A 27,689-nucleotide genomic window follows, 5' to 3' on the forward strand; every position below is an offset into this window, starting at 1 on the left:
AAATCTGATTAAAACCTATAATGGTCCAAAGCACATCAAATCTGCTCGATACATTTGATTACCAGAGGTTAATAAGGAACGCAATAAAAAAAAAGAATTAAAATTGGAAAAAATTGAACATTTTACACGAGTTTTTAATAAAACGCCTTTTTTTACCCTTCTTTCTAAAACGGCAGGGGCCACCAAGTCGTAATTAAATCAGGAACCTTCCTGGTGATAAGTAACAAATCAAAATTTCAGAACAATTGGTCAATCACAACTAAAATAATTGCACAGAAACAAAGTGTTCCAAGATGCTCTTCCTGGTAGTAAGTAATATCACATGAAAATTTCAGAATAATTGCACAGAAAGTGTCAATAGACGCCAACAAAGACTGCTCCATATCAATGTACGTCCACATATTTTTCGGTTCGTTTAAAAAGATAAATGTGTTATAGTTTGGCTCATGTCAGTCCTAAAACTAATCTGTATGTGGAACCTTGTGATAGTTGCATAGAGATCCATACACAACACAAACCTGTCTTTCAGATAAGACTTGCTAGGAGAAATAGCCCAAATGCATCCTATGGAAATTTACCTGTATATCAAGACATTTTGTGCCTGGTGAATTTGTTCTCATTCCAAGGTCACTTAAGACAATTTTAACTCAGATTGGCCCCATTCTTCCCCTATTCCTAAAGTTAGATATAGGTTTATAAACCAACTAGAGGCTCTGGAGAGCCTGAATCTTGAAGATTGGCCAATCATTAACTTCAATTACCTCTGGTAGCCATCTTGTTTAATCAATCAATCGAGGCTCAAGTGTCTTTTTTTTGTGATGGTTCTTGCCAACATCATTTCTGCCAGGATTTTCATGTAGTTAAGCAAAATGTGAAGATTACCGACGACGCAATAATGGCACAAGCTCAATGGAAACTACAGTCCAGGTGAGCTAAAACTCCATGGATATATTTTAAGTTCACCTGGCACATATTCTTCATGTCCATTCTCATTACATTCATTAGCTCAAATCAATCCTTGTAAATTTGTGTTAAACAATTGCATATTAAACAATTTCAATTCATTAAACTCACTGTCCCTGTAAAATTCCAGTCTCAAAGAAAACAACTTTTTTTTTTAAAAGTGATTTATGATGGTAAAAACAAACTAAAATGTATAACAAGAAGTATGACAAGACATCTCTACTGAGATTAACTGCCTTGTTCATTTTGCAGATACATTTACATATTGCACTTCTCAATTTGTACAGTTCCTAATTTCAAGTTCTAAAACAATCACATTCTGGTTCTCATGATTTTATGAAAGACTTTGGCAGTACGATATCACAAAACTTGACAAGGTACAAAATTAAAAGCACTACTAAGAAAAGCACTGACCTATATAAAAAAAAACCCCAAGATTCACAACCCTTTTTTTCATAAAAGCTGTGTATTCTAGAAAAGGCTTGATTTCATTAAAATCCTGTACCTTCCATGTTCTGCCATTGTACATTTCAATTATAATACAGCCATACAGAGTCAATCAAGAATTCAGAGCAAATTCTACACTGACATCATGACAACACCTCAAAATTAGAGTCTTCCATGGAGGTCACTTCATACTGAGATCCATTGATTATATGTCTTATTCATACACTGATTGTAGAAATAACTGTCAACTGATCAATCAAAAATACTAGTCAAAATCCTGTACATTAATTTGGGAGGTTTCTCACTTCAGGTGCACCAATACAAACTGTATACTGCCTTTTGATCAGATGAAAATGAAACAAAATCTGCTACCTCTGCAGAAAGTCATTCAATCAGTAAGAATGAACTAAAACAATAAAATGTCAACAGTTATCATCGTTTCGCAACAATATGTACAACAAAACACTGTCATTCACTTTAGATCTAGTCCCATGATTCCTCATCATCTCCACCACCAGATGGAGCACCACTAAATCCACCGCCAAATCCTCCAAAGGAACTGGACTCATTTGTATGGTTGTCACGGGTCTGTAAGTAGAAAATTTATTGAACAATTTCAGTTACATTTTACTAGTAACACCCAAAAAAACAGAGGAAAATATATTTTTTTGTGATAACATTTAATAATGACATTGGCTTCGCAGCCAATACATGTTTTATGATGCGAATCCGGGTAAAAAAAGCCTCTACCGAAAACCCATGATGTTGATGACCAAGCAACAAATGCTTTTCTGATCTCAAATTACTCTACAGAGAAGTGATAAAGATGTTTGAATTTTACATGATGAATTTTTTTTAAGTAAAATGTCAGTCAGTATAGGAGAGTTTGCCAATCTCATTAGTGATGTCATATTCACTAATTTGCATATCATTAAGTGTCAAAGTGGTTGGCAAATAAACAACTAAATAAACAATTGACAATTTCATGATTAGAATCCAAATTTTCATAACTTCATAACTTGATAACTTTGTTATTTCATATCCAATTTTGGTTCTGTAAAATGTTTCATTTAGATAAAATAATTCATATCATGTATGTGAACTTATAACTCTCTTACTTAAAAAATAAATTTGTTCTGATATTCATATGTAAACCACTATTTTCGTATGAAATTATAATTAAAATCTTATACACATATAGTCTCATTATGGAATATTTATTTCAAAATTCCATGGATAAAAATAATTTTATTAGCAATCTTAAGAACATAAAGAATTTTTCAATTATCTTTAAAAATGAAAAAGTTACGATGATTTACAGTTGACGTCCCATACCAGTCAATGGATTTTTTGCCCACCAAAACCAAATCACTGGTAAGTGATGACATCATGAAGAACTCTCCTATTGAATAATGTATAAATAAGGTGTTGGTTGAGTTGAATATGAGAGTTATTCAGAAAGAAGGTTAAATAACAGAGATATTTTTACATGAATGATTCAAATTTGGTAAAAATGCAGGTCTGGCAAAGGTGGCTTTCTTGCTGGTCCTAATGTCTGAGAAAAATTTTTTTTTTAAACATCTGTGTGATGAACTAGAAGCTCAAGAGAGCCTGAATCGCTCACCTGGTTAACCATGTGCTTATTCCATAAACTTGAGGAATGAGGCAGGCTAAGTTAAAATTAAAATGTAGTAAATGCTTTTACTGGCATTTTTATGACCTGGACCAGAATTTTGCTAAAGGCAACAGTTTTTTAATTATTTTCAAAAAAATGTCTTCCGACCACTTTGTTCAGTTTTTAGTAGAGGCAGCCATATCTATTCACAAATTAAAAATCAGATGTCACAGCACAATATACTTAAGAACCAATATGCTTATTTTCATTAAATGATCTTAAATGGTTTTAGAGAAGATTTTCGAAGTTGTACATGTGGAAAAAAAAATTGTTTCAGGAGCCAAAACACCTAAATCAGTAGACAAATCGTTCTTAAAATATCAGCATTAGTATGACTCATGATGTTGAACAATATTACCCCTACAAAGCTTTTGCAAAAGTTAACGGTTTTTGAGTTACATGCAATACCAATATGCTTATACAGCAACAGGTTTTGAATTATTTGCTGAAGAAAGATCTTCTGACCCCTATGTTTCATTTTTAGTAATGTCAGCTGTATCTTATCATGGATTAAAAATCACAAAAGTCAATTTGAACAAATACCCTATAAACAAATATGCTTATTTTCATTGAATGAACGTAAAATGGTATAAGAGAAGATTTTCAAAGGTGTACATATTTGGTTAAAAAAAATTCAGAGGCTAAAACTCCTACTTCAGTTGACGAATTCTTTTGAACATTTCAGCACAAGTCCATTATGTTAAATACAATAATTACCCAGCTAGAATTTTGTTAAAGGTAACAGTTCGTCAGTAAATTGCAAAAAAATTGCCTTGTGATGCTCTTGTTCTATTTTTATTAACAAAGACTGTTTTTTCATGGATCAAAAATTCTAAGTCATTTTGTGTGAGATATCCTAAGGAATAAATATCCCACCTTTCATTGAATTCTCTTAATCAATTTTGAGAAGATTTTGAAAGTGGCACATGCGAAATATGCAAACAAAAACTGCTTCAGGGGCCGTAAAAATTTCGGCGTAGGTCGTCTGATGATGCTGAACAATAATACCCTCTGCCAGAAATTTCCTAAAGGCAATGGTTTTTGATTAAATTGCAAAAAACTGCCATCTGACCCCTATGTTCAATTTTTAGTAATGTTTTTTTTTATGGATCCCAACAGCCATTTTGTGCAGAACACCCTAGGGAACAATCCCGGGAAGTTTAAAACCTGTCAGTCTAGTAGTTTCAGAGGAGAAGATTTTTGAAAATTTGTCGACAACGACGATGACAATGGATGCTAAGTGACGGCATAAGCTCACTTGGCCTTTGGCCAGATGAGCTAAAAAGGGACACTAGACAATATTTGACTATACCTTTATTCTTATTAGAGTGGTTATTACATGTACCATCAATAATTTCATCTTATCAATATCTTACCACTATTTTTAAAAAGATTTCAACCAGGTGTAATACAAGAATTAGTGTATAATAAGACAAAGAACATATCTGAAATTGCATTTAATTGTCAGCATATAATACCTTAAATAATGCATAAACATGAAAAAAGTTAATAAACAACACAACAGGTTAAAAATTACCTCAAGAATGTACTTATGACACATTAAAGAAAGTCGTCAAGTTCAACAGGAAAAGAATTGTATAAAATATTTGTCAAACTTGTCCATAATAAACAAAAGGCTCCCAGGAACCTGAATTGCTCACCTTGTTGAATTTTGCCTTTCAAGGGCAATAAGTTAAACAAGAAGTTGTCCAACAATTCTGACTCAAGAAAACTTTGATAGGACTTATCATAAGGATCATTTCAGTAAATCAAAGTCTAAATCTATCATAGTTTTCACGACACTGGCTGAAAACTGTAAAGGACCCCTGTCAAGGGCAATAACTCTTATAAGAAAGCGTCTGACAAATTTTATGTCTGAAGACTTTTGTAGTCCTAAAAATAAGGAATAAGGATCATTTCAGCTATTGAAAGAATTTGGCTAAACCTAACGGTTTTGGAGATAGATGCGAAAAACTACTGTCTGACCCCTATGTTCTATTTTTAGTAACAAGGGCCATGTTTTGAAATGGATCCAAAAACCCACTTCAATTCTAGGATACCCCAAGGAACATTCATACCAAATTTGGTTCCAATCGGTCATGTAGTGTCAGAGGAGATTTTCGAAAGAAATAACATAAAAAATAGCAAAAAAACGTTGAAAAGGGCAATTACTCCAACATGGCTTAATAGATTAAAATGAAAATTTGACCGCAGATAGATCTCATAATGCTGAACACTTTTACCCATGTCAGAATTTAGCTAAACCTAACCTTTTGGAGATATATGTGAAAAATTAATGTCTGACCCCCATGTTCTATTTTTAGTAATGGCAGCCATGTTTTTCGATGGATACAAAATCCCCAAATCAGTTCTATGCAGGATACCCAAAGGATCATTCATACCAAGTTTAGTTCCAATTGGTCAAGTAGTGCCAGAGTAGAAGATTTTTGAAAGAAAATAGTAAAAAACGTTGAACAAAAGCAATAACTCAAACATGGCTAAATAGATTAAAATGAAAATTTCACTGCAGATAGAAGTCATCATGCTGAACACTTTTACCCATGTGAGAATTTAGCTAAACCTAACTGTTTTGGAGATATATGCGAAAAACTACTGTCTGACCCCTATGTTCTATTTTTAGTAACGGCAGCCATGTTTTTCGATGGATCAAAAATCCCCACTTCAGTTCTATGCATTATACCCCAAGGTACATTCATACCAAGTTTGGTTCCAATTGGTAAAGTAGTTTCAGAGGAGAAGAGTTTTGAAAAATTGTAAACAACGATGGATGCCAATGATGGCAATAGCTCACATGGCCTTCGGCAAGGTGAGCTGAAAATGACCACCTTCAATATGCATATGAACACTCTCAACAGTTTGACTTACATTATGGCAATCCTGAGAAATAAAGAGATTGTAAAAGATCTGGAACAACAGCTTACCCAAACAGGTGCCTTGACTAGATACAGTGACAAAAATGTTCAAGTTCAACATTACAAATTAAAGGACCTTAGTGAGTGCACTCACATATCCCATGCACCCCCATGTTGGATTCTCAAATAAATTTCAAACTCCAGACTGTGATTTCTTTGAGTTTTAATTAATCTTAAGTAAATATCATCCTAGCAGAACAAAACATACACTTGACCTGTAACTTACTATGGTGAATTTATATACAAAAAATCATGTCAATATCTGCAAGTGTATAAAAAAAAAGTCAGGAAACGGTTATTCCTGTGAATTTTGCTAAGTTCAAGGCCTGTAATTTCGGTAATAATCAATGGAGCGGAATGACAGTTAAACTTGACCTGTAACTTATCATGGTGAACTTAAATCCTAAAGATCATGTCAATATTTGCAAGTGTTTAAAAAATAAGTCTGGAAAAATGAAGATGGACAGGTCAAAAACATAGCTTCCGCAACTTTTTTTTTCGTGGGGTATAATAATGTAGGAACATGAAAATTTCTCTTAAAATATTTAGTGCACATATGCCATTTGTTTACAGAAACTGCTAATCATAAATTATAATGGGTCAAAACTTTTGAGTTACTGAATATCCGAAGTACCACCTAAGCCTGACTAGTTGAGTAGCTACTATCATGGTTAGTGTCACAGGCAATAAAATAAAAACATGAAGTAAACCAGTCTGATCTTCTTAAGAAGGTAATGACCCAAGCTTTTTTAAAGCACACATACCCTTGGTTGATCTTTTCTTATATCTCTGCTTCCAAACTTGCTACCGTAGTTTGAGAAACCAGCAGTAGATTGACTAGATTTAGCATACTCCTCTAACCACAGTGGGACCTCTTGCTGTGCCTGCAATTAAAAGGTGTAATGACATTACATGATATCACTTCTTTTCAATCTATGACAAGTAATAAGTGGTTTTGAAACAAGGAAGTCAATTTGTTTACAAGAACTCTCTATGTTAAGTATTAACTAATTCTTGAAGTATTGTTAAAATATTTTTGACATAGAACCTAAAATGTCTTTGAAATCAACACTTGCTTTGTCAAACTAGACATTGCCCCTAATGGGACTAATACCCCTGTAGCCTTTTGAACACTGTACATTTAAGGGCTAATATAAACATATAATCTTTCAACACAAAATCAATTTGTTCTCATATCTAAAACACCAACTCCGAACAGCAACCACTACAATTTTTTGTTGACAACACAATAACAAAATATGATTGATTCCTGACAATATACACATCTCCATTTGGTAATCTAACACTCCATTGAGTTTTAAAACAATCCTGCAAGTTGTTAAGGAGTTTTGAACAACAAATCAGACCAAGTTTTTCTGAAAAATGCCTAAGTCCCAACAGTCGTCATTCTACAATTTTTGTTCCATCATAAATTTCTAACAATATGCACATATCCATGTGGTTATATTACATCCGATTAAGTTTCATTACAATGCTGCAAGCTGCTTAGTAAATAATTCGGACAGACAGACAAGGTGAAACCTACAAGTATATACCATCCCCAAAACTTTGTTCCCTGGGGGTATAAAAAAATGAGTTTGACTTAATAAGAGTTAATATTATGAAACTCTGGAAAAAAAAAAGAGTGAAAATAAGTGAAATGAACTATCTAAGTTAACCAATTAAATCTTTGCTAACACTTCCATTCCATGTCTGTAAATATCATTTACTAAACCACACGTTCAATTGATTGAATTCACTTTCACTGCTGTCCATTGCCAAAGAAATTCAATATCATTTTTTACCTGTGGGTTTGAACTTTCAACATATATTTCATTCTGGTAACTGTCAGACGGAACATAATGTTGAAATTTTGTATAAATCAACTGATATTTATCTTACTTTTTTTCATTGAAAATAAACCTTATAAGAGTAGGTATCAGGTCATGTTTACATAGGTACACATTACTTATCTAAACAACTGATGATTTATCTTTGTCCATTTAACAAAAATTGTCACTGATGTGAAAAATCAAATGTCTGAACAATAGGTCTCCTATGCCTTTTTCTCCCGCATGAAAGGGGCATGGATTATACACAAATGTGTGAACTTTTACCATATGATTTCAATCATCATAGAAATTTCATCTTTGCAAAGATAAGACACTTCTTTGCCAACATGTAGTTTTAATCATTTTGATTATACACAATTATAAATCAAAACCCTATTTTGACATAGTAACTTACATCAGCTAAGATCCTCAGTAAAGCTTTAGCTAGCCCAGAATCACTATCATTGGTGTAGAAACTGGTAGATTTGCCAATGTTACCACAGCGGCCTGTTCGTCCTATTCTGTGGACATATTCATCAATTGACTGAGGCAAATCATAGTTTATAACATGTTTCACTAAAGGAATATCCAATCCTCTAGCTGCCACAGAAGTGGCCACAAGAATTGGAGCTCTGCCAGTTTTGAAATCCAGTAAAGCTTCCTCTCTTTCTTGTTGTAACCGATCTCTGGAACATCAAAAAGATAGTAATTCTATAAGGGAGAGTTGCAGAAACGAACTTGGTAGCCACTACTCTCAGAATCAATGGCTAAAATGATGTTACGCCAAATAATAAAAAAAAAGAGGGGGTTGTAGGTAAGTAGGGATTCCTTTTTTCTTTTATTTTGAGAGTGGGTAGCAATAATTGACAATTGAAGATGCAGGAACTGCAATTTACCATGACTATTTATTTGTATGGATACTTAATCCCCTGAGTAATGTCCTGCTTTGACTTGTATGGTACATTGGGAGCACCCTAGTTCTACAAAATGTGCATGTAATCTCCTGGGCAATGAATGTTTATTTTGCATTAATAGGAGTTATGATACACATTAAATTTTACACATCTACTACTAGTATCGTATACCTCATGTAACCAGACAGCTAAGCCGGCACTCCACAGTATAGTAGAACTGCCTAATTTTGGTCGTAATCTGATGCTTTTTAACATTTATCGCTTTTGTCAATCATCTGTAAATCTATATATCTAGAAATAGCTCAAGCCAAGGCCTTCAGAATGCAGTAAAAATTTTCTGGAAAAAAATTACCCACAACAAATAGGGTTACCATAGAAACCATGCAAAATAGTTTATAAAATCAGGTTTAAAAATATCAAATTTCCCGCAAAATACCTTAAAATTTTTATTTCATGCCCCGAAACTGTCAAAACTTTTTCCTAGGAAAAACCCCTTACTCTTATCGCCGATTAGATTTTTAGCTATTTCACTTTGTAATCCACTTATCAAATTTAGCATGGTAAAAAATTGACTTACTTTCACTTTCACAATGAAGTCAAATTGTCATTGAAAAAAAGCCCCTTCAACATTGAAAATATATGAAACATTGCAAAATACTTTTAAAAGTCACCTTTTTCAGAAAATGTTTTATCAACAATAGATTCTTCATTTTTAATCACTATAGCAACCACCAGTTTCCATTAATGTCATTTTTCATCCCTAGCCAAAAGTGCGAAACTAAACTGTGGAGTGCTGGCTAAATGCTAGTCAGCGGCTGAGCACGACAACTCATGCCAGACATGTCTGCTTCATTGTATTAGCACACTCAAGTGCACAGATGAGCAAGTCTTTTTGAAGTTATGCTGAAATAATGTACTTGCCTCTGACTAGCACCAAAAAAAAAAAAAAAAAAAAAAAAAGCTTGGGTAGGTTAGGAAACTGGAAACACTAATTTCTTTTTAGATCAATAACTAAAATATCATGTAAATGATGGCATCAGGATTGAATATTATTACATATCTTGAGAATTTTCAGAAATCCATCCGTTGACTAACAGTCTTGTTAAAATGGTCAAAATGGGTAGGAACTTGAATGCCAAAGATGACTCAAAATTTGACAATAATTAAGAAAACAGAATCTGTAGTATCATGTACTTGGTTGTGCAGCCTTACCCATGTATACTGGTAGTTGGAAAGCCGGACTGAGACAGATATGTAGCAAGAAAATCAGCATTTCTCTTCTGTTCAACAAAAACTAATGTCTTGTCAGTACCTGAAACAAGTCAATTTATATCACTATCTTAGCCTAAACAATATTAACTTAAAGCCACAAAGTAGTTCTTAAATCTCCTGGACAGAGTGTAAAGCCTTTATACGTCAGTCCACCCTGAATTAAACAAAACCTCTATGCAAATAATTACTGAACACAAAAACAAAAAGGTACTTTGCAGATTTGTCATGGTTAGTGCTCATGCCTTGTAATTTATAGGAGTGATACATGGTATATTAAGAAGTGGTCTGCAGGGAATATTGGAAATTCTTCAGCAACTTACCAGATTCCGACAATATGTCACACAGCATTTGTCTTTTCTGTTCCCTTGGCACTTCATGCACATATTGTGCAACATCTGTACAAGCTCCACCAACTCTTCCCACAGTTAAAAACAAATAGTCATTTAGAAAATCCCTAGCAAGGTTTTGAATTTCATCTGGAAAAGTTGCACTGAACATCAGTGTTTGTCGTTGATCCTTTGGTGGAGTGCCAAGTTCATTCACTATTTTCTTGATCTCAGGTCCAAAACCCATATCTAACATTCTGTCAGCTTCATCCAATATTAAGTATTTCAATTTTTCCAAGCTAATCTGAAATGGGAAAAATTATGTAGAATATCACCTGGTAGATAAAACAAGAGGCTCCCAGGAGCCTGAATTGCTCACCTGGTTGAATTTTGGCTTTCAGAGCCTTAAATTCACTAAGAAGTTGTCCCAACAATTTAGACTCAAGGACTTAACATATGGATATTTCACTAATTGAAAGTTTCTATCTATCACAGTTTTCAAGATATTGGCTACAAACTGTAAACAAAAGGCTCCCAAGAGCCTGAATTCCTCAGCTGTTAATTTTTTACCATTCAAGGGCAATAACTCTCACAAGGAGTCATCTGACAACTTTTATCCCTGGAGACTTCTTTAGGCCTTACAATAAGGATCATTTCAGCAACTGAAAGAATTTGGTTAAACCCAACACTTTTGGAGATAAAATATACAAAATACTACTGCCTGACCCCTTTGTTCTGTTTTTAGTATTCTTAGATCATAAATCCCCACATCAGTTCTATGCAAGATACCCAAAGGAACATTTACACCAAGTTTGATTCTAATTGGTCTGGTAGTATCAGAGGATATTTTTTTAAGAAATAACATTAAAAATAAAACGTTGAAAAAGGGCAACAACTCCAACATGTCTTAACGGATAAAAAACGAAAATTTGACAACAGATAGATCTCATCATGCTGAACACTTTTACAACATCAGAATTGAGCTAAACCTAAAGCTTTTGCAGATATATGTGAAAAACTACTGTCAGACCTGTATGTTCTATTTTTAGTAATAACAACCATATTTTTCGACAGATCAAAAATCCCTATACCAGTTCTATGCAGGATACATTCATACCAAGTTTGGTTCCAATTGGTCAAGTAGTGTAAGAGGATAACAGTTTTGAAAAATTGTTAAAGATGGACGATGTTGACAGACGCCAAATGATGGCAATAGCTCGCATGGCCTTTGACCAGGTGACGTCAAAAATTGCTATACTCACTGATTTGTGCATCTAGTCGAACAAGCAAAACAGAGAAAATTGGATTTTTCTTGTTCTATGAACAGAATTACTACAGGATAGAGAAACATTTTATAGTTATGTTTTATAAATATATTTTCTCATTCAAAATTAACTAGAGTATGAAGTTTACATAGAGCATACCTTTCCTTTGCCTATAACATCAAGTAACCTGCCTGGTGTGCCAACAACAATGTGAGCTCCCTGCTCCACATTTCTTATCTGGTGACCAAGTGAGGTTCCACCATACAACACAACAGGACGCAACATTGTCCCATGGGAAAACCTTTTGGCATCTGTGAAAATCTGCACTGCCAACTCTCTAGTTGGAGCTACAACTAAAGCTTGTGGTTCTTGAATTGCAGAAAAAGCACTTCCAGTAATTCCATTGTTCATCATACCAGTTAAAACTGGCAGAAGGAATGCTGCCTAAAATATGTTAAACATCAAATCGAAATCTTACTTATTAAACTCTTGTCCCTTAGATGCTTCACCACAGAACAAAAGTTGCTAATATATATTCTGAAATTAATCAGAAGATTGCTATCTGTACGCATATTCTCATCTGCTGAGGAAGGTCAGTCCAACAATGTAAAATGTAATAATTTAAATGAAGCATTTAAGGGATAACGGTGTCATGCTATAAGTACCCCACTTCAACATTTCAATCAAACCTGGGAAAAGGAAACGAGTGTTCTTCCTAATATTTAAAGATAGCATCCTGGTAACTCATGAATTTTAATAAAGCATCTTGCATCTTTTGTACCACATTCGTACAGGTCCCTATTTTAAGTTCTTTTTGGATAGTATCCTGGTAAAAAATATAGTACAAGGGTAATGCAATACTTCGTGGCCAAGGGGAGATCACTGGAAACACATATAAGTCAACAAGCAAAAGCAATATACCAAATATCTAAGCATTCTTTCCAATAGATCTGTTACTGGAAAGGGAACAGACACATGGACAGACAAGGCAGTTGCAAAATAGACTCCATTCACAATAATTACAGATTTCTTACAGTTTTTCCAGAGCCAGTCTGTGCACATGCCATTAAATCTCTTCCTGCCATGACAATAGGGATTGAATACTTTTGAACGGGAGTAGGTCTGTCATAATTTGATTTTCGTACATTCTTCAGGAATGTTTCATATAATCCTGCATCATCAAAAGAAGCAATTTTCTGTGGAGGATTATTTCCAGTAACTTCCACTGGGATCTTTTCATATTTGTCGAAATTGATACCCTTATGTATGGTTTTGAATATCTCTGTCTCATCTTCAGATGGTGATGGTGGAATGTATGGTGGTGGTCTATCTTTGTCTGTAATTCAAAAACATATCACAATAGAATAAGGAACTGTGCAAATATAATGAATATCCATGAAACCAGCATCACAGCAACTTAATGGACCTTTGCCGAAATTTTTTTTTTCTTTCTTGCATATAATTAATCAATATTACTTAAAAAACTTCAAATACCTTTTCATGAATTATTCAACACTGAAACATACCTAATGATTGACCTTTTGATTCTGCATTTGGACAATCTCTAGCCATATGTCCTTCTTCACTGCATTTGAAACAAGCATTGCCTATAAAAAATGATGGAAGGTTAAAACTCAACCATAAACCACAGATGAAATGCACCAAAGTGCAAATCAATAGGGTTTGTAAATCTCGTTCTAGTTTCATTTTCCTTACTGGAATTTCTGATGTAGAACGTATTGAAAACCAAAGACCGATCAGTATTTTATTGTTTACTTCTGAGATCTCAAAACGCTGTATTACAATGAAAAATCTTCTATTTTACGCTTCTTTTTACACTTTCATCATGTGAAAATAGATATTTATCATTTTTATAGATATATTTACACGAAAATATGTTTTGCTTTATTACTGAATCCAACGCTCTGAAAATGACAAATCTCTATGCATTTGAACGGTAGACTAGGACCCATTCTCGTGAAACCACAGTCACATGACGAGACTTACAAGCCCTACATCTTCATTCTGTTTTTGAAGGTCATGAAAGTGCATTTAACTATTAAGTTATGTCCATCTACTTAAAATTATTTGCTTCAGAGGAAAAATTATGTGTCACTTCTATAACAATGCTTCAAGCATTCTTAATTTGAACTTCGACAGCGATTGCCATTAAATGCATCGGTCTGCACAACTATCTTGTTCAATCAAATAACAGCAACATTTTCATTCCTGAATGTTATTGTCATCATCATGTTCTTGTATCTGGACAAGACTTCGACTGACATGAATCATATACTATCTTATTTTCAAATTGTGTTGTAGTATCAAGAAAAGTGATATCTTTCTTTTCTGGCATCAAGTACGCACATCAGCATTTTTTAAAAAGATAAGCCTTCTGTAATTTATGGCAACATTAAGTCTCCTACCTGAAGAAAAATCTGTTGAATAGTACAGAATGCAAACTTTATGAGTAATTTGTAAATGAGAAAAAAATGGGGAAAACTAAGTCATTATTAATTTTCTAAGTCCAAGGACCATCAACAGACCAGATCCAATTTCAAACTTGATCAATACTCTTCACGGTAAAGCAAGGTACCAAATATAAAATATACATCTGCAAGCATGACAAAAAAAAATAGTGGAAAATGGAGTTATTGCTTGAATTTTCTAGGTCATAAGGGCATTTAAATTTAAAACTAAGCACAACAAAAAAAGTGCAGAAAAAATAATTTGCCTCACGAAGTGCAAACCTAGTCCAGGAAGGGGACTTACATCCTTCCTGTAGGAACACTTTACCTTTACTTTCTGAGTTGGGACAGTCTCTGGCCATATGACCACTCTCATTACATTTGAAACAGTTTCCACTTCTTCCACCACCACCTTCTGTAAATAAAGACACAAGATAAACCAATGATACAACATTTCTAAAACATGCACTATTGTTAACATAAAATTCTCTTTTTAAACATTTTACTTATTAAATGATCTTTTATCACAAAGATATGTCTCACCAGTCACATTTGGTCATTAAATATTCAACAATGACTGCAGGGCATTTGCATGAAATTGATATGGAATGAAATAATGATGCTAATCCAGTTATAAATCTAGCATGAGTAGATCATTTTAAAATGATTTAATCAGAAAACTTAACATCTAAATCTTAAAAAGATCTTTTTTAAGTCAAAATATCAGTACTGCATTGAGATGTGCAGTAGACATGGAACTGTGATGTAATGATGCCAATTTAAAACTGCATATCAAATATGATTGACCTAGCACAAGTGTTTCATATTAAACTGGCTAAATCAGAAAATGTAAAATTAAAATCTTAACAAGAAATTTAGTATTTCAGTCAAGACACCACGACTGCAGAGGCATTTTGCACTGTGATGTAGCAAAGCCTATGCAACTGCATACCATATATGATTAACCTAGTACAAATGGTTCATATAAAAAAAATAATAATAAAAACAAAACCTTAACAAAGATGCAATCATAAGAAAAAGGATACCTTAACCATGGTCTTCATTCCACAGGAGATTATAATTTAACTTGTCTTTAAGGACACTAAATTATTTGCCATTTGTCAATCTTGACTATGAAAAATCAAAGAACAGAGATTCCAAGGTTGCATTGAACTATAGAAATGATGTTTAACAAAACTTAGCACAGATCTCAATTAGTGCTATACTAGAATTAAATGTGATTTGGTGGTAGGAAGGCACCTCTATTAAAACTGGATGTGCGGTTGTTACTTTAGATAGCCTTAACATAGAAAGGAAAATATCAATTAAAATTACATGCATTAAGGGGTCAAATAAAATTTCCTCCAACACCCTATACAATTATTTTTGGAGCAGCCTTTAACCTAGAGTTTTTAAATAAAATATTGTACCCGATTCAGCATTTGGACAATCTCTTGCCATATGACCACTTTCACTGCACTTGAAGCAATTACCACTTCTGCCACCACCATCACCTGAAAAAATCGAAAAATACTGTCATAAATATATCATCTTTATAGAATAGTACTTTCCTTAGTTAAATGTACTGACAAAGGATTTTAATGATTTCATGATTTGAAATGACTATGGAATTTTCAGATCTCTTATCATCTAACTCCTGAAAATTGTAAAATAAAAATTACTACCTGTGGGTATGAAATGCACCACATGGCAACAAAAAAAAGCATGGCATTATCATTTGACCAAGAGACCTTAACCTTTATATAAATGGGAATCCAAGTGATCTCAGGGTTCTCCATGACCTCTTTTTGCATGGCACTGTGCCATGTGTTACTTTACTTGCGCCATGAATTTAAAACGAGCACCATGTGTTCATTTGATGTGTGCCATGTATTCAAATTTGCGTCACACATTACAAATCACAATGTATTTCCCAATTACTCTTGCTTATTAATCACCTATACCTGTCATAAACAATATGATAGGCGTGTGTTTAGTTTAATGGTAATACAATGTTTTGATTTGCAATTTCCGGGTTTTATGTGTCAGGGAGTGAAACGTGTGTGTAAACAAATCTCAGATAGATCAAATTCACGATTATCACTGTCGGCAATATCAATAAGATTCAAATAAGCTGAATGATTTCTACTGTTTTTTTAATGAATATAAAACTTTTCATTTAATAAAATACAGAAAGTATCAAGAGTTGAATTAGATTTGAGAAAGATCGAAGAGTGGGGATTGATTGATTGTTGGGGTTTAACGTCCGAGCAGCAATATTTCAGCTATATTCAGACGATGAACATGAAACGGATGATAAAATGAACATGAAATGATGATGAAATGAAAAACGGGATGGGACACAAGGACAGTAGGGTCGACAAATTTTGATTGCCACTAGCAAAATGGAGAGATGGGTAAGGTCGGGCAATTTAGCCTCCTGTGGCGAAGCCCAAAGGTTCCTACTCCTATCGAATACCACAGCAGGGTTCTTTAACGTGCGAGGAACGTGGCATCTTTCCCAACACGGTGCACCACTATGGTTTGCGGTCAGGTTTTCCGTATTATAGCCTGACAACCCCAGCATGTAACATGCAAGGGGTACCCCATTCCACCACCTGGGGCACACATCCCAGTTGCTCTGTGGGCAGAGCGCCTAGCCCCGGCTAGGTTTCTGAGCACTATTTAGTCGCCTTTTACGACAAGCTTAGCGCTGCTGCAGACCTATTCTTTTGACACCCGGACCTGCACGGGGCTGAAGAGTGGGGAAGACGATCTTGAATTTATACAAAAATGTCTCAACGATCTCAGCATTTATGTGACAAGTAAAAGCAATCCAATTTTCATAACTTTTTTTTAAAGGGTGATGAATCAACTCCCAAAGGCTCCAAAATTTTGTTATATGATACAGATTTGGATGAAAACGACGTTTAACTGTCTTTAAGTTCTTGTGGAAGAGAGAACTTCTTTAATGGCACTAACAGAATGACCACACCTACTAGTCATTTTCATATCTCTAGAGCTCTGGATCTATAGTCAAGCCTATAAGGAAGGGAAAACTTCACCTTAGTATAACTGAGTTAAGACAGTACAGATAGAAAGATTAACCATAATTGTTGATTATAAATTGCTATGTTGAAGCTTGTGCTATTAAATGTCTCATTCAACCTTTAATATCACACTTTCTTTGGCAAATCATTTTCGGTGTGAAATTAAACGTGCCATGATCAAAATTTGTCCAAACGGAGAGTGAGCCATGTGTTCATTTTGATCCATGGAGATCCCTGGATCTTGAGGATTGTTGAATTGAAATTCTTTAAGAAAGTTATTTTAGTGTTCATTTGATGCACTAGATGTATTTTGAAAAAATACTTTGAATGATTGGTGGTATCTTAACTTTCTCACAATACCAATATCACTTCTCTTCGGAAGAATTTAATTAGCAATGGTGAAGTTATGAAGGAAATGGGTATTCTAGAGTACTTTTATATGCAGTATTCATATAGTTGAAATGATCTCAGCAGTATGTGCATTTTTCAACTAGCCCTATGCCAAAGTGCTTTGAATCAAACACAACTTGAAAGTACTCTCAATTTCTGGTCAAAAATATTGTGTATCTGTTCAGAATGAAACCAGACCAAAATTTTGAAGAAAAAGTATTTGTACTTTCAGCAAACCAAAAGCCAAAAGCTTAAATGATCACCTGTCCTAATCAAAGCAGCTGGTAACATTTTTAGTTTTCTTTCTACAAAAAATAGAAATTTACATACCTGAACCTCTAAAACCTCCTCCCCTGCAAAATTAAGAAAATCATAAAATATTATTTTTATATTAAAAACTTCGTATTTTCGAGTCCATTATTGAGTATAGACTGTTTTCATTTTTTTTTTAAACTCATTTATCATGTAGCAAAATCGAATACCACAGGCAAAACATTGAAAAAAATTCGACCTCTTATAAATTAGACAAGATAAAAAAAAAAAAAACAAGAACACATTTTTATGTTTAATATTTGACTAAGACTAATAACAATTAAAATCTCAATAATTACAATGGGGCAAAAAAGCTTTCATATCTGCATGTAATAGGTTATGATAGCGAATTTTTGTTAGTAGTTGATGAAAAATTTTGTACCAATTCTGAAGTAATTACAAATCAAGTACATAGTAAGTCACATAATGTAGCCAGCATGTTACCATTGTATCTAATTGTAAACTAAATTAAGATTCATACCTGGGAGGTCTGTCTCCTCCACCAAATCCTGTAACAAAGTAACATTGTAATAATTTTTAAAAAACAATACAAAAAATTACCGTTTTTATCGACTTTGCAACACACTATGTCGAACATATTTGCTTGAAAATAAAACATTCAGGCATGAAAGATTTACAATGTGTGATATTAAATTAGTTTACTTGCAGTAACTATGATAATCCTAGTTAAATACTTGCCACCTCCAAATCCTCCACCACCATCCTCAATGTCACTTTTTTGTCCTCCAAATCCACTCGATTTTCCAAAACCACCTCCACCACCACGACTAAAGCCTCCACCAGAATCACTAGAGCTTCCACCGAAGCCACCACCACGACCACCCGAGTCCCCATCTCTTTTTCCTTTAAATCCACCAAATCCACTCTTGAGAGCTTCATCTCCATCATTGCTACCTCCAAACCCCCCTCCTCTCTTTCCCCCAAAGCCACTCCCACTTCTGCCTCCTCCAAACCCTCCTGAAGAACCATTCCGTTTACCAAATCCTGCAGACCCCACTGGCTTTGAAATATTTAAATCTTGAACCCCTTCAGACACATCTGAAAACCCATTGACTTGAGGTTCTGTAGAGAAACCTGCACGAAGAACACCTCTTCCAAATCCTACAATTAGATTTCATCAGAACAGTTGTGATAATCAAATATAATAACAATATCAAAATGGTTCATTACACAACTGGCAAAAAAAACCCCAAAACAGAACAAACTAGAAGCTCTGTTTGTCACAGGAGTCCCCGTATCATTTGTAAGTAGTGTTTTTTTTTTTTATAGTAAATCAAATGTGTCTGTAATGATGCCCCTGCTCGCTAGATTTGCCAAATTAAGAACAAGTTTATTTTTGTATGAAGACATGGTTTGCAGATTCAGAAATCCTTCCAACACTTGTGGTACTCATGATCTATTGGTTCAGCTCAATCCTTCCAACGACTTGCATTGCTATGACAAACTGTACGTAGTCAATAGTTTCTGTGCATAGAAATGCCTACCCTAGAGTTTTTTTTTATTGTTGACATTTTTGGACATGAAACATTAAAAATCAAATTATTACTCAATAAAAACCAGGTAAAAAAAAATCATGGAAATAGTTATCATGCAGATTGAAGGATTAGCGAGTTTTCACCAAGGTCAGCTCAGCACTCCCAGTAATGATTTCAACTTTCAGTAGATCAATTTTTTTCCCTCAATATTTTGATTCAACAAATATGTGGGAACCCTGTACATTCTATGCCTGTGGCCGGGTTAACATTTTTTCTGAAAATTTCAACTAATACATTAAACTGTGCTTCAAAAACCATGGATTGTTAAGGTAAATTAAGACTTTTACCTGGTGTTGGGGCTGAGGCTGGTTCAGATGAGCTTGATCCCCTTCCAAACCTGAAAATAACCAATTGATGTATTACATTAATGGTCATAAATGAATGATACTTAAAAAGTAAGACTGAAGTCAGCATTAAAAACGGAAAAAAAAAATGACAAAAACCTACACTACTGTTATTTTCCTGTAATTGAGAGGAAGTATAAGAACAGACTCAACTGAAGACAAGAAAGAGAGTAAGTAAGCTGAAACATAATCCTTACAGAAAAACTGAAATGAGCAAACTCAAAACCAGTACAGTGTTCCAGGATTACCATTTACCGTTACCCGTGGAAAATACTTTTAGGGTCAGGAAAGTTTAAAAAAATGCTAGCTGTTCGTGGGCAAGTAAAATTTGCCTGTAGTTTATTTTGTTATGGACTAAAATCGCTCCAATTTATCATCAATAGATCCTGTATTCTTTTTTAAGAAAGTTTCACTTGGCCCTTAAAAAAAAAAAAATGTGTTAATTATAACACCCTTTTCAAATTAGGGTAGGTTTTTTTTTTGTTGTAAACTTCTCCAGTGGCACCGTTCAAAATGCATTCAATTTTTATTTGAGCTGTCTTTGAAGACTCTATGTGTTCTCCCTCAAAAACTTCCATGAAAGTCCATCGATGCTCCGAACATTTCAGTAAGCCTCCAAGTGCTGACATTTCGCAATTTTGATTGCAAATACTGAACTCGCACTGGCGTTCCCCATAACATTCTTACTGTGATAATGGGTCTCCACATCGGAGAGCGATTTAAATACAATAAAATGCAAATCGGCAACAGAAAACGCTGAAATTCTTTATTTTTTTGCTGACGCAATAAAAAAAGTTACTAACTAGGGTCAGTCGGGTTTTTGGAAACACATTTTTTTTTACTTACGAATCCGCGCGTTACAATTTGACAATATGACAGTTTTCATCAACGTTATTTTGGTGCTTGTAATGAAGTGTTTTAACGATAGTGATCATTATCATTATAATATGAAATAGTAAACAGAATGCAATATCCCGGAATTGTATTTTCATGTATATTTTACGATAAAGAATGCATTTAGTTTACGCATGGTTAGTATAACCAAATAATTGTCTTTTTGGAAATACTTGAACAATATTCTGCCTTCAGTACTTTGATTTATATGTTTTTCTGGTAAGTCTTTTTGACTCTGGAATCAGTGACAGAATATGAAAGTCTTGGTAATGGAAATGATTCGTATTTTATAACAGAAGTATATTTAGTGAGAAAATTCAAATGATTTGAAATGAACCAGAAGACAAATAAACTTCGAGTGTTTATTCAATTTGTTCATGTACTAAATGAAATAAAAAGATAACATGTATCAAAACTATGGTTTACCTCAACTCTTAATACAAGGACTTGACTCTTATTTGTATTGAAAACACAAATAAAAGTACTAAACTTAAAAATAGGGAAAGTTACTATATTGACCGAGAAAGTAAATTTTGAGTAATTTTGACCCAACAAAAAAATTCTAGAACACTGCTGTAATAAAAAACAAAAACAAATAGCCCTGCGAAGAAATGATTTTCCGACTTACCCTCGTCCAAATCCCCCTGAAGGACCCTGCAAATAAATAATCAAGAATAAACAAACATGTATACATGAAACAAAATAATCAACTTTAACATCAGAACATTTTAATTATGAATTTCTCCTTTTAGTCCATTTAAGATTAAAAGTCAGTTTGGCACCAAATACTATTTCACATTAAATATGTGTATTCCAGGAATAAGGAAGCAAATGGAATATCCTTCTAGACCAGATGAAGTACATGCAGTTGACAACAATTAAAAAGCTAAGCTGACCAGCATGTCAGACATCTCGAAAACTGCTGGTCCAACAAAATTCCATGATTGCATTGGAACAAATATCAGATTAATTATTTATCAGTAAGGTCAAACAATATACTGTTCAATGCCAGTCCATCACGCTAAGTTTAGTTCCATGGAATAACGAGTTTATTCCAGTTAGAAATTACATACTCAGTACAACAGATGTGACAAGAACCACTACTCAATTAACTTACACTTGTCCCCAATAACGATATGTTACAAGTCAATATTTTCTTTAACCAATCATCAACTTTGAAAGTTTAAACAGGTGTGACTTTCTCAGAGGTTATTAAATGTCATTCAAGTATCGTGAGCAATTCAAGTTGAAAACATGAAAACTCTTGACTGGCAAGCTGCCGGCCCAAATGTCCAGTAATGTGGCATCAAGTTTTGAGATGTCTGGCATGTGTTAAATAAACTTTGGTGGACTTAGCCCAAACACCAAATGTATTGACTGAATATTCAAGGCCTTTGAAACTCAAGTTTAAACACCAGAAGAATTGTAGTGAACATGCACATGTATATGTGTAGAAAAACGAGAACTATGGAATTCAAGTAAAACTGAACACAAACATGCAATAAACAGATAATAAAATAAGCATGCATTGACATTCCACCTGGTTGAAGAAAGTCAGATTAACCTACATCCATACTATTATATGGAATTAATTTGTGTCAAAAAGTTGAAAACAAATTTTTTACTTTCATAAAGTAGAGAAATTACAAGTAAAATGATCTATATTCCTAAATATAACTACGATTCTGAAATGAAATGAACTGACAAGATGTCAGGCCTCATCAATAACACGTGTTCATCACCAGGGATAGTGTTGGGCTTTATTTTTTTATTTGTTCTGGTGACAAAAATAACCAGTTGGTGATTTTCTTACCGTGCTTGCAGGAACTGTTTGACTTTCCATTAAGTCAAGAGGACTTCTTCTGTCGCTTCGCATTATAATTTATAATAACCTTTGAAACCCTTGCGCAAAAAATTGTAAACTTAGTTTTCCATATAGCAGGGGTTGCACTGGGCTTTGCCAATGTCGCAATTTGCAATTTTTTTGGTGCCTAGGTTTTGTATATTAAAATTGACAGGAAGTCTATCAGCAATGGATATTCTCTCTAATTCAACAATTGTGTCGACACCTGGTCAGAGTTAATTGACCATGACCAATATATGACTGAAGGCAATTAAAGATAGTTAGACCAGGCGACCCGTGACTTACAATATCCTCATGGGAGGTGTCAATCAAATGTAAATATATTGTGGAGCCAATCAAAACTCTTATCATCACAATAAAGGCCATGTGCATGTGGCTACATACTACATGTAGCTTCACAGCCCTGTACATTCAGAAACAGACTTACTTAATAACAGAATAAATTAAATCCAATTAAAAATGATTATCCCATCAGGAAGTGTCTTAACACTTTGAAATGAAAGAATTGATAAAAGAAAATGATGACATTTGTTTACACTTTTGCCATGTGACTTTGTTTGGCGGGAAAATCGGTAATCAAATAGAATGGGGATTCTCAAAATCTAATTAAAGAAATGCTATTCAGATGTCAAGATAATTAAACAGGGACACAATTAATGGTCCATGGTACAAAATGTAGTTTACTAGAAGTTTTATCACTTGAAGAAAAAAAAAAGAATCAAGATTGTTAAAAATATATAAAAAAATAAAATAAAATTATATTGTAAGATAAATTTGACCATTAAAGGACAAAGGTGTATTGTAAGAAAAATTGGACCAATAAGGACAAAGGTGAACAAAAATGTTTTAAAATCAGTGACTATATGAGAATAGTAATATAGTCCTTGACAGAAGTAAAATGCTGGTTTCTGGAGTAGTACTTTATTATCTTGTGCATATGAAAGTGACAGACCAGAGCTAAAAACCGCTTTGTACATGCATCAAGAGTGAATCTTGGGTACATATATGTCATGAATGGAGAGGTTTTTTTGATAATTCATCAGTGGACTTCATACTGTCATATTTTAAAAAAAAGTATAATTTTCTTGGCACCCTTTGGCTCTAATTTCTGAAAATTGGCGGCAAAAAATGGCAGCAGGCGATTTTTCTGGCGACAGAATTTTGGAAGCCAGAGCAGCCCCTCTATGGCCATATAAGATGACAGTACAGTGGATTCCGCTTAATTGCATAGCCTATTTGCCAGTAAAAATTATGCAAATAACCAGGCTATTCTTATAACCGAAATTACGATTTTACCGGAAGTGTGAGTTCAGGTAAGACGACGATACTGTGGATCAACCAGGGATATCACTGTTCAACATTTCTGATCTGGTATTTAATTGTTATAGACCTTCTCATTGTATTGTTCTTTTATCAATAAATAATAATATATATTGTGTTTGTCTTGTTTATTGACCTTCTTTACGTTGTGTGTATTTATAAGTAAAACCACGTGTTTCTCATCTATAAATAGTTGAATTTCATTAGACATTGTACTGAATGAATGACTTAATTTTCGTATAATATTTATGCCTAGTAACCCAAGCTCACTCAAAACTGTTCAGCTCATTTAAGAAAATTAAATTTACATTGATAATCATTTGTAGTAGGAAGAATTTAAATAAGGACAAAAAATACCCCAAGCCGAACCTCAAGCCGCATCATAAGGTGATGTTCGGCATGTCGTCAGAAGTCATTGTTCACCTAGGTGCTTGTTTATTTTAATGTAATTAGAAATCATTTATATTGTCTTTTATGTCCATGATTTTTTTAATCCATTATTAACACCTCCTGATTGATGATAATATAGTTTTTACAACAATAAATATGATTGACATATTTATGACCCGATGGCTTAAAATAGAATTTGGGAAAACCTGTCTTTACCTGGACGAGGCAAAATTCTCTATGCAATAAACCGAAATGCACCTCCAAGGACTATGCAAATAAGCGATTTTTTCCCTAACAGAATAATAGGAAATGGTTTTGTGCAGGAGAAAATTATGCTAATAACCGAAATATGCAATAAAGCAATATGCGATTAAGTGGAGTCGACTGTATAATAAAATATGAATCCATGTTGAAAAAATGTTGATAAATAGAAAGAATGTCTGTTCAGTTGTAAAAAATCAGTTTGAAGACAAATCTATTCTCCATTTATAATTATCCATTAATATTCATACATGATACATGTATATCAACAACCAGTGTCAAGTTGAATTTAATTTCTCATTCCAATTTTCTTCATTTAATTGACTTTTGGATATACATATGTACTTATAAATTTTGCAGCAAGTTTTTTTTTTTTACATTAGTTGTTCCAATGATCAATAGTTGTCACTGAGAATGTATTCAGGTGTAGGGTTATTGGCGCCTAGGTTTTGTATATTTAAATTTGACAGGATGATTGTCATCAACGAGTATCCATCCCATCCAATCAAGCCTGATGGGTAAGTGTCCTCTGCTTTTCTAGAAATACCTGCTGAGTTGCTAATAAAAAAGCATATGTTCAGGGTAGACGAAAGAGGAAAGGAAAACTATGAAGCCTTGAACAATTTAGTTTTCATGGCAGTGATGGATACAACGTAACGATCCACAAGTTCATGATGACGACCATAAACCGTCTGTATGAATGACTTCAATCTTGACACTACATACATTTTGTAACCCTGTTCCGGAAGCCTTATTGTAAAAAGTCTGGCATGATACAAAAAGTGTATATAGTTACGGCATGCTCTGGCATAACGCAAGAGTCGTGATATGAAAACTCCATGTGCTGAAAGGATGTTGCCAAAGATGAAAGGAAAGTTGACAATACGGATTGAAAAGTCAGCGCATTTGGTCAACAGTTTTCCTTTAACATCATCTCTAAGTGTAGGTCAAGATATGAGGCTGATTTCAGTGTCTGTAGTATCCTTTATCTCAAGTTCTTTGCGGTAGATGAGATGTATCTGATCCCCAAAATTAGTACTGTTTAACGATAATATGTCATCTATATCAAGACATTGATGACAAGGAGTAGTTTACATAAATTCTATTTGAAAAATAACAATATTGACATTTTTGTCTATGTAATATATTAAAATACTTCTCCCTGTCAAAGGGAAATAGGAGAAGTGAGCACAAACAAGGAGAAGTTTTTGCTCATTTCTCCCTCTAGATTAGGCCCTGGTTAAAAGGTTAGTACATTGTATGAAAATACATTGGGGTGGGACAGGCCCTCCAGAATATTTCAGTCCACAGGAACTCCAAGTAATATTCTTGTTCAAAAATGTGATATTAATATTAACATTTACCACTGAGGATAAACTGAAAAAGGTGCAAAAACAGACAAGACCAATTTTTCAACAAAAAAATCTACATTCTACAGCTTACATCCATTAATCAAAGTGCTGATAGCCCTGGTAGTTTTCGATTCTTGTGAAAATTGTAGCATGAACAAAATTTCAAAGATTATATGATGTCAAATAAAATTGTGATCATACATTGCATTTAAAATACTATTAAGAACTTTCCTTTTTTAATATGAATAAACTGAAAGTCAATTTATACTACTGATCCAACTTCACACATTCACAAATTTTCGTTCCATTTCTCCTTTTTTCCCCCAATTTCAAGTAAACTATCCAAAGTTAATATTCCAAAGTTTACATTCAAAAGCTATATTTACAGAGTTACTTTAAGAAAACCAATATGAACTTAATTTCCTTAACACAAGATTTTCAAAATCTAGATACTTTAATCAATTTTAATTTTCCTGAATTTTTACTTGGTTAAAATCACTGCTTGTCACTTCCCATTTATACATGTATATAAAATATTAATGATAGAATGGATAATTTGACTTATAAATGTGTTAAAATAAAAATATTAAAGACATTTCATCCTTCCAGATACATTACTGCAAGAAATAAATTCCCTTAATGTAAATTTATTACTAAATATCTTTCCATGCCAAAAAGGAGTCCCTAAAATCTCGAGTTGATATGAAGACTACATCTAGAGTCATTTTGCATAAATAATAGAATATTATTGAGCAGATAAATTGCAAGAAACATACTTACTTGTTATAAAAGAGGTATTGAATGATATAAAAGGAATTACATTTGCACTATATTTTTGTGTAGTGTTCAGAAATAGTAGGCAAGTTCCAGTGATAGACCGGTGACATAAGGTATTTTGATCCTTCAGGATCAAAAGCCCTTACTAGGCTGTTATGGATGATTTATTGATAGCCAAAGATGACGGTAATTAAAATCAAAGAAGCCTGTAACTTGACAACAAACCAAAGTTAAGATGTAGGGAACTGTATTAATTTACTTTGATTGTTGACTGTTCCTATAATAAGTGAACGGAACAAGGCAAGACCAAAATAAGATAAATTGAGATTGAAGTGGAATATATAATAAAAAAACTTGTTGGCTATCTTTCGATTTTTCTAGGGTATATGCGGATAGTAAAGCCCCATAATTGATAGAAACAAGTGCCTGTGAGGTGCTGCCCCCCCATCTAAACCATGTTAATATCACAACTCCACAGTTTCTGGTTTTAAAAAATACTGATACCAACAAGACAATCACAATTCACATGCAGGGACAATGGGATAAATTGCATACGAAAACGATGATTCACACAGAAATTCATTAATGAAAGAAGTGCTTGATGAAGAACTTGGGTACGAATATAATGCAGAAAGTCATGTCTTATCTTATGTATGAATGATGATGTCGACGATGCATGGGACGACCATTCAATGCAAGTCATACTTACTCGACTTATTGTTGGTGGTGTGTAAGTTTCATCATCCCAGTTCTCCATCTGCACTTATTACAAGTTTTATTTTCTTAAAGGATAACTATTAACTTGCGAACTGTTTTTCGCATTATGTCGTAACCACGTGTTATCGAAAGATAGTGTACAATCCAACAAGTGGTCAGGTCAAATTAATGAACAAAACCTGCGTTATGTGTTATCAATAACAAACAAGTAACGTTCTCATGCCAAAGTGACCAAATGGCCAAAGAAATTTATACTTCTACAGCAGTCATTCTTTCTGAAATTTGTGGAATAACTCTTCTTCCACCTTGCCTATCGTTCCCGCTCTTCCTTCAGTCAGAAATGTGCGACTAAAGCGCCATCTACTCT

At 33.8% G+C, this 27,689-nt stretch overlaps 1 protein-coding gene across 4 annotated transcripts; it reads right to left on the reverse strand.

Annotated features, from left to right (window-relative positions):
• Nucleotides 1–1,109: 1,109 nt before the first annotated feature.
• Nucleotides 1,110–27,689, reverse strand: LOC148628569 (ATP-dependent RNA helicase DDX4-like). 4 transcript variants are annotated; one of them, XM_088590338.1, is made up of 16 exons: nucleotides 27,315–27,689; nucleotides 21,270–21,295; nucleotides 19,691–19,740; nucleotides 18,547–18,969; nucleotides 18,329–18,356; nucleotides 17,866–17,888; nucleotides 15,526–15,609; nucleotides 14,424–14,510; nucleotides 13,154–13,234; nucleotides 12,662–12,963; nucleotides 11,787–12,071; nucleotides 10,357–10,666; nucleotides 9,977–10,076; nucleotides 8,266–8,536; nucleotides 6,783–6,902; nucleotides 1,110–1,998 (listed from the first exon to the last, which is right to left on the reverse strand). In XM_088590338.1, exons 1-16 carry the CDS (start codon nucleotides 27,360–27,362, stop codon nucleotides 1,894–1,896), a joined length of 2,343 nt encoding a protein of 780 aa, XP_088446464.1. In that variant the 5' UTR covers nucleotides 27,363–27,689; the 3' UTR covers nucleotides 1,110–1,893. The 4 variants fall into 4 exon arrangements, 3 of the variants coding, with proteins under 3 accessions (XP_088446464.1, XP_088446475.1, XP_088446455.1); XM_088590349.1 differs by having other exon boundaries at nucleotides 27,578–27,681; XM_088590329.1 differs by lacking the exon at nucleotides 27,315–27,689 and adding an exon at nucleotides 22,455–22,532.

The sequence above is a fragment of the Perna viridis genome, chromosome 1 (assembly GCF_037379345.1).
Source record: "Perna viridis isolate PV_CMFRI_1.1 ecotype Kerala chromosome 1, ASM3737934v1, whole genome shotgun sequence".
In the NCBI taxonomy this organism is placed as follows: domain Eukaryota; kingdom Metazoa; phylum Mollusca; class Bivalvia; order Mytilida; family Mytilidae; genus Perna; species Perna viridis.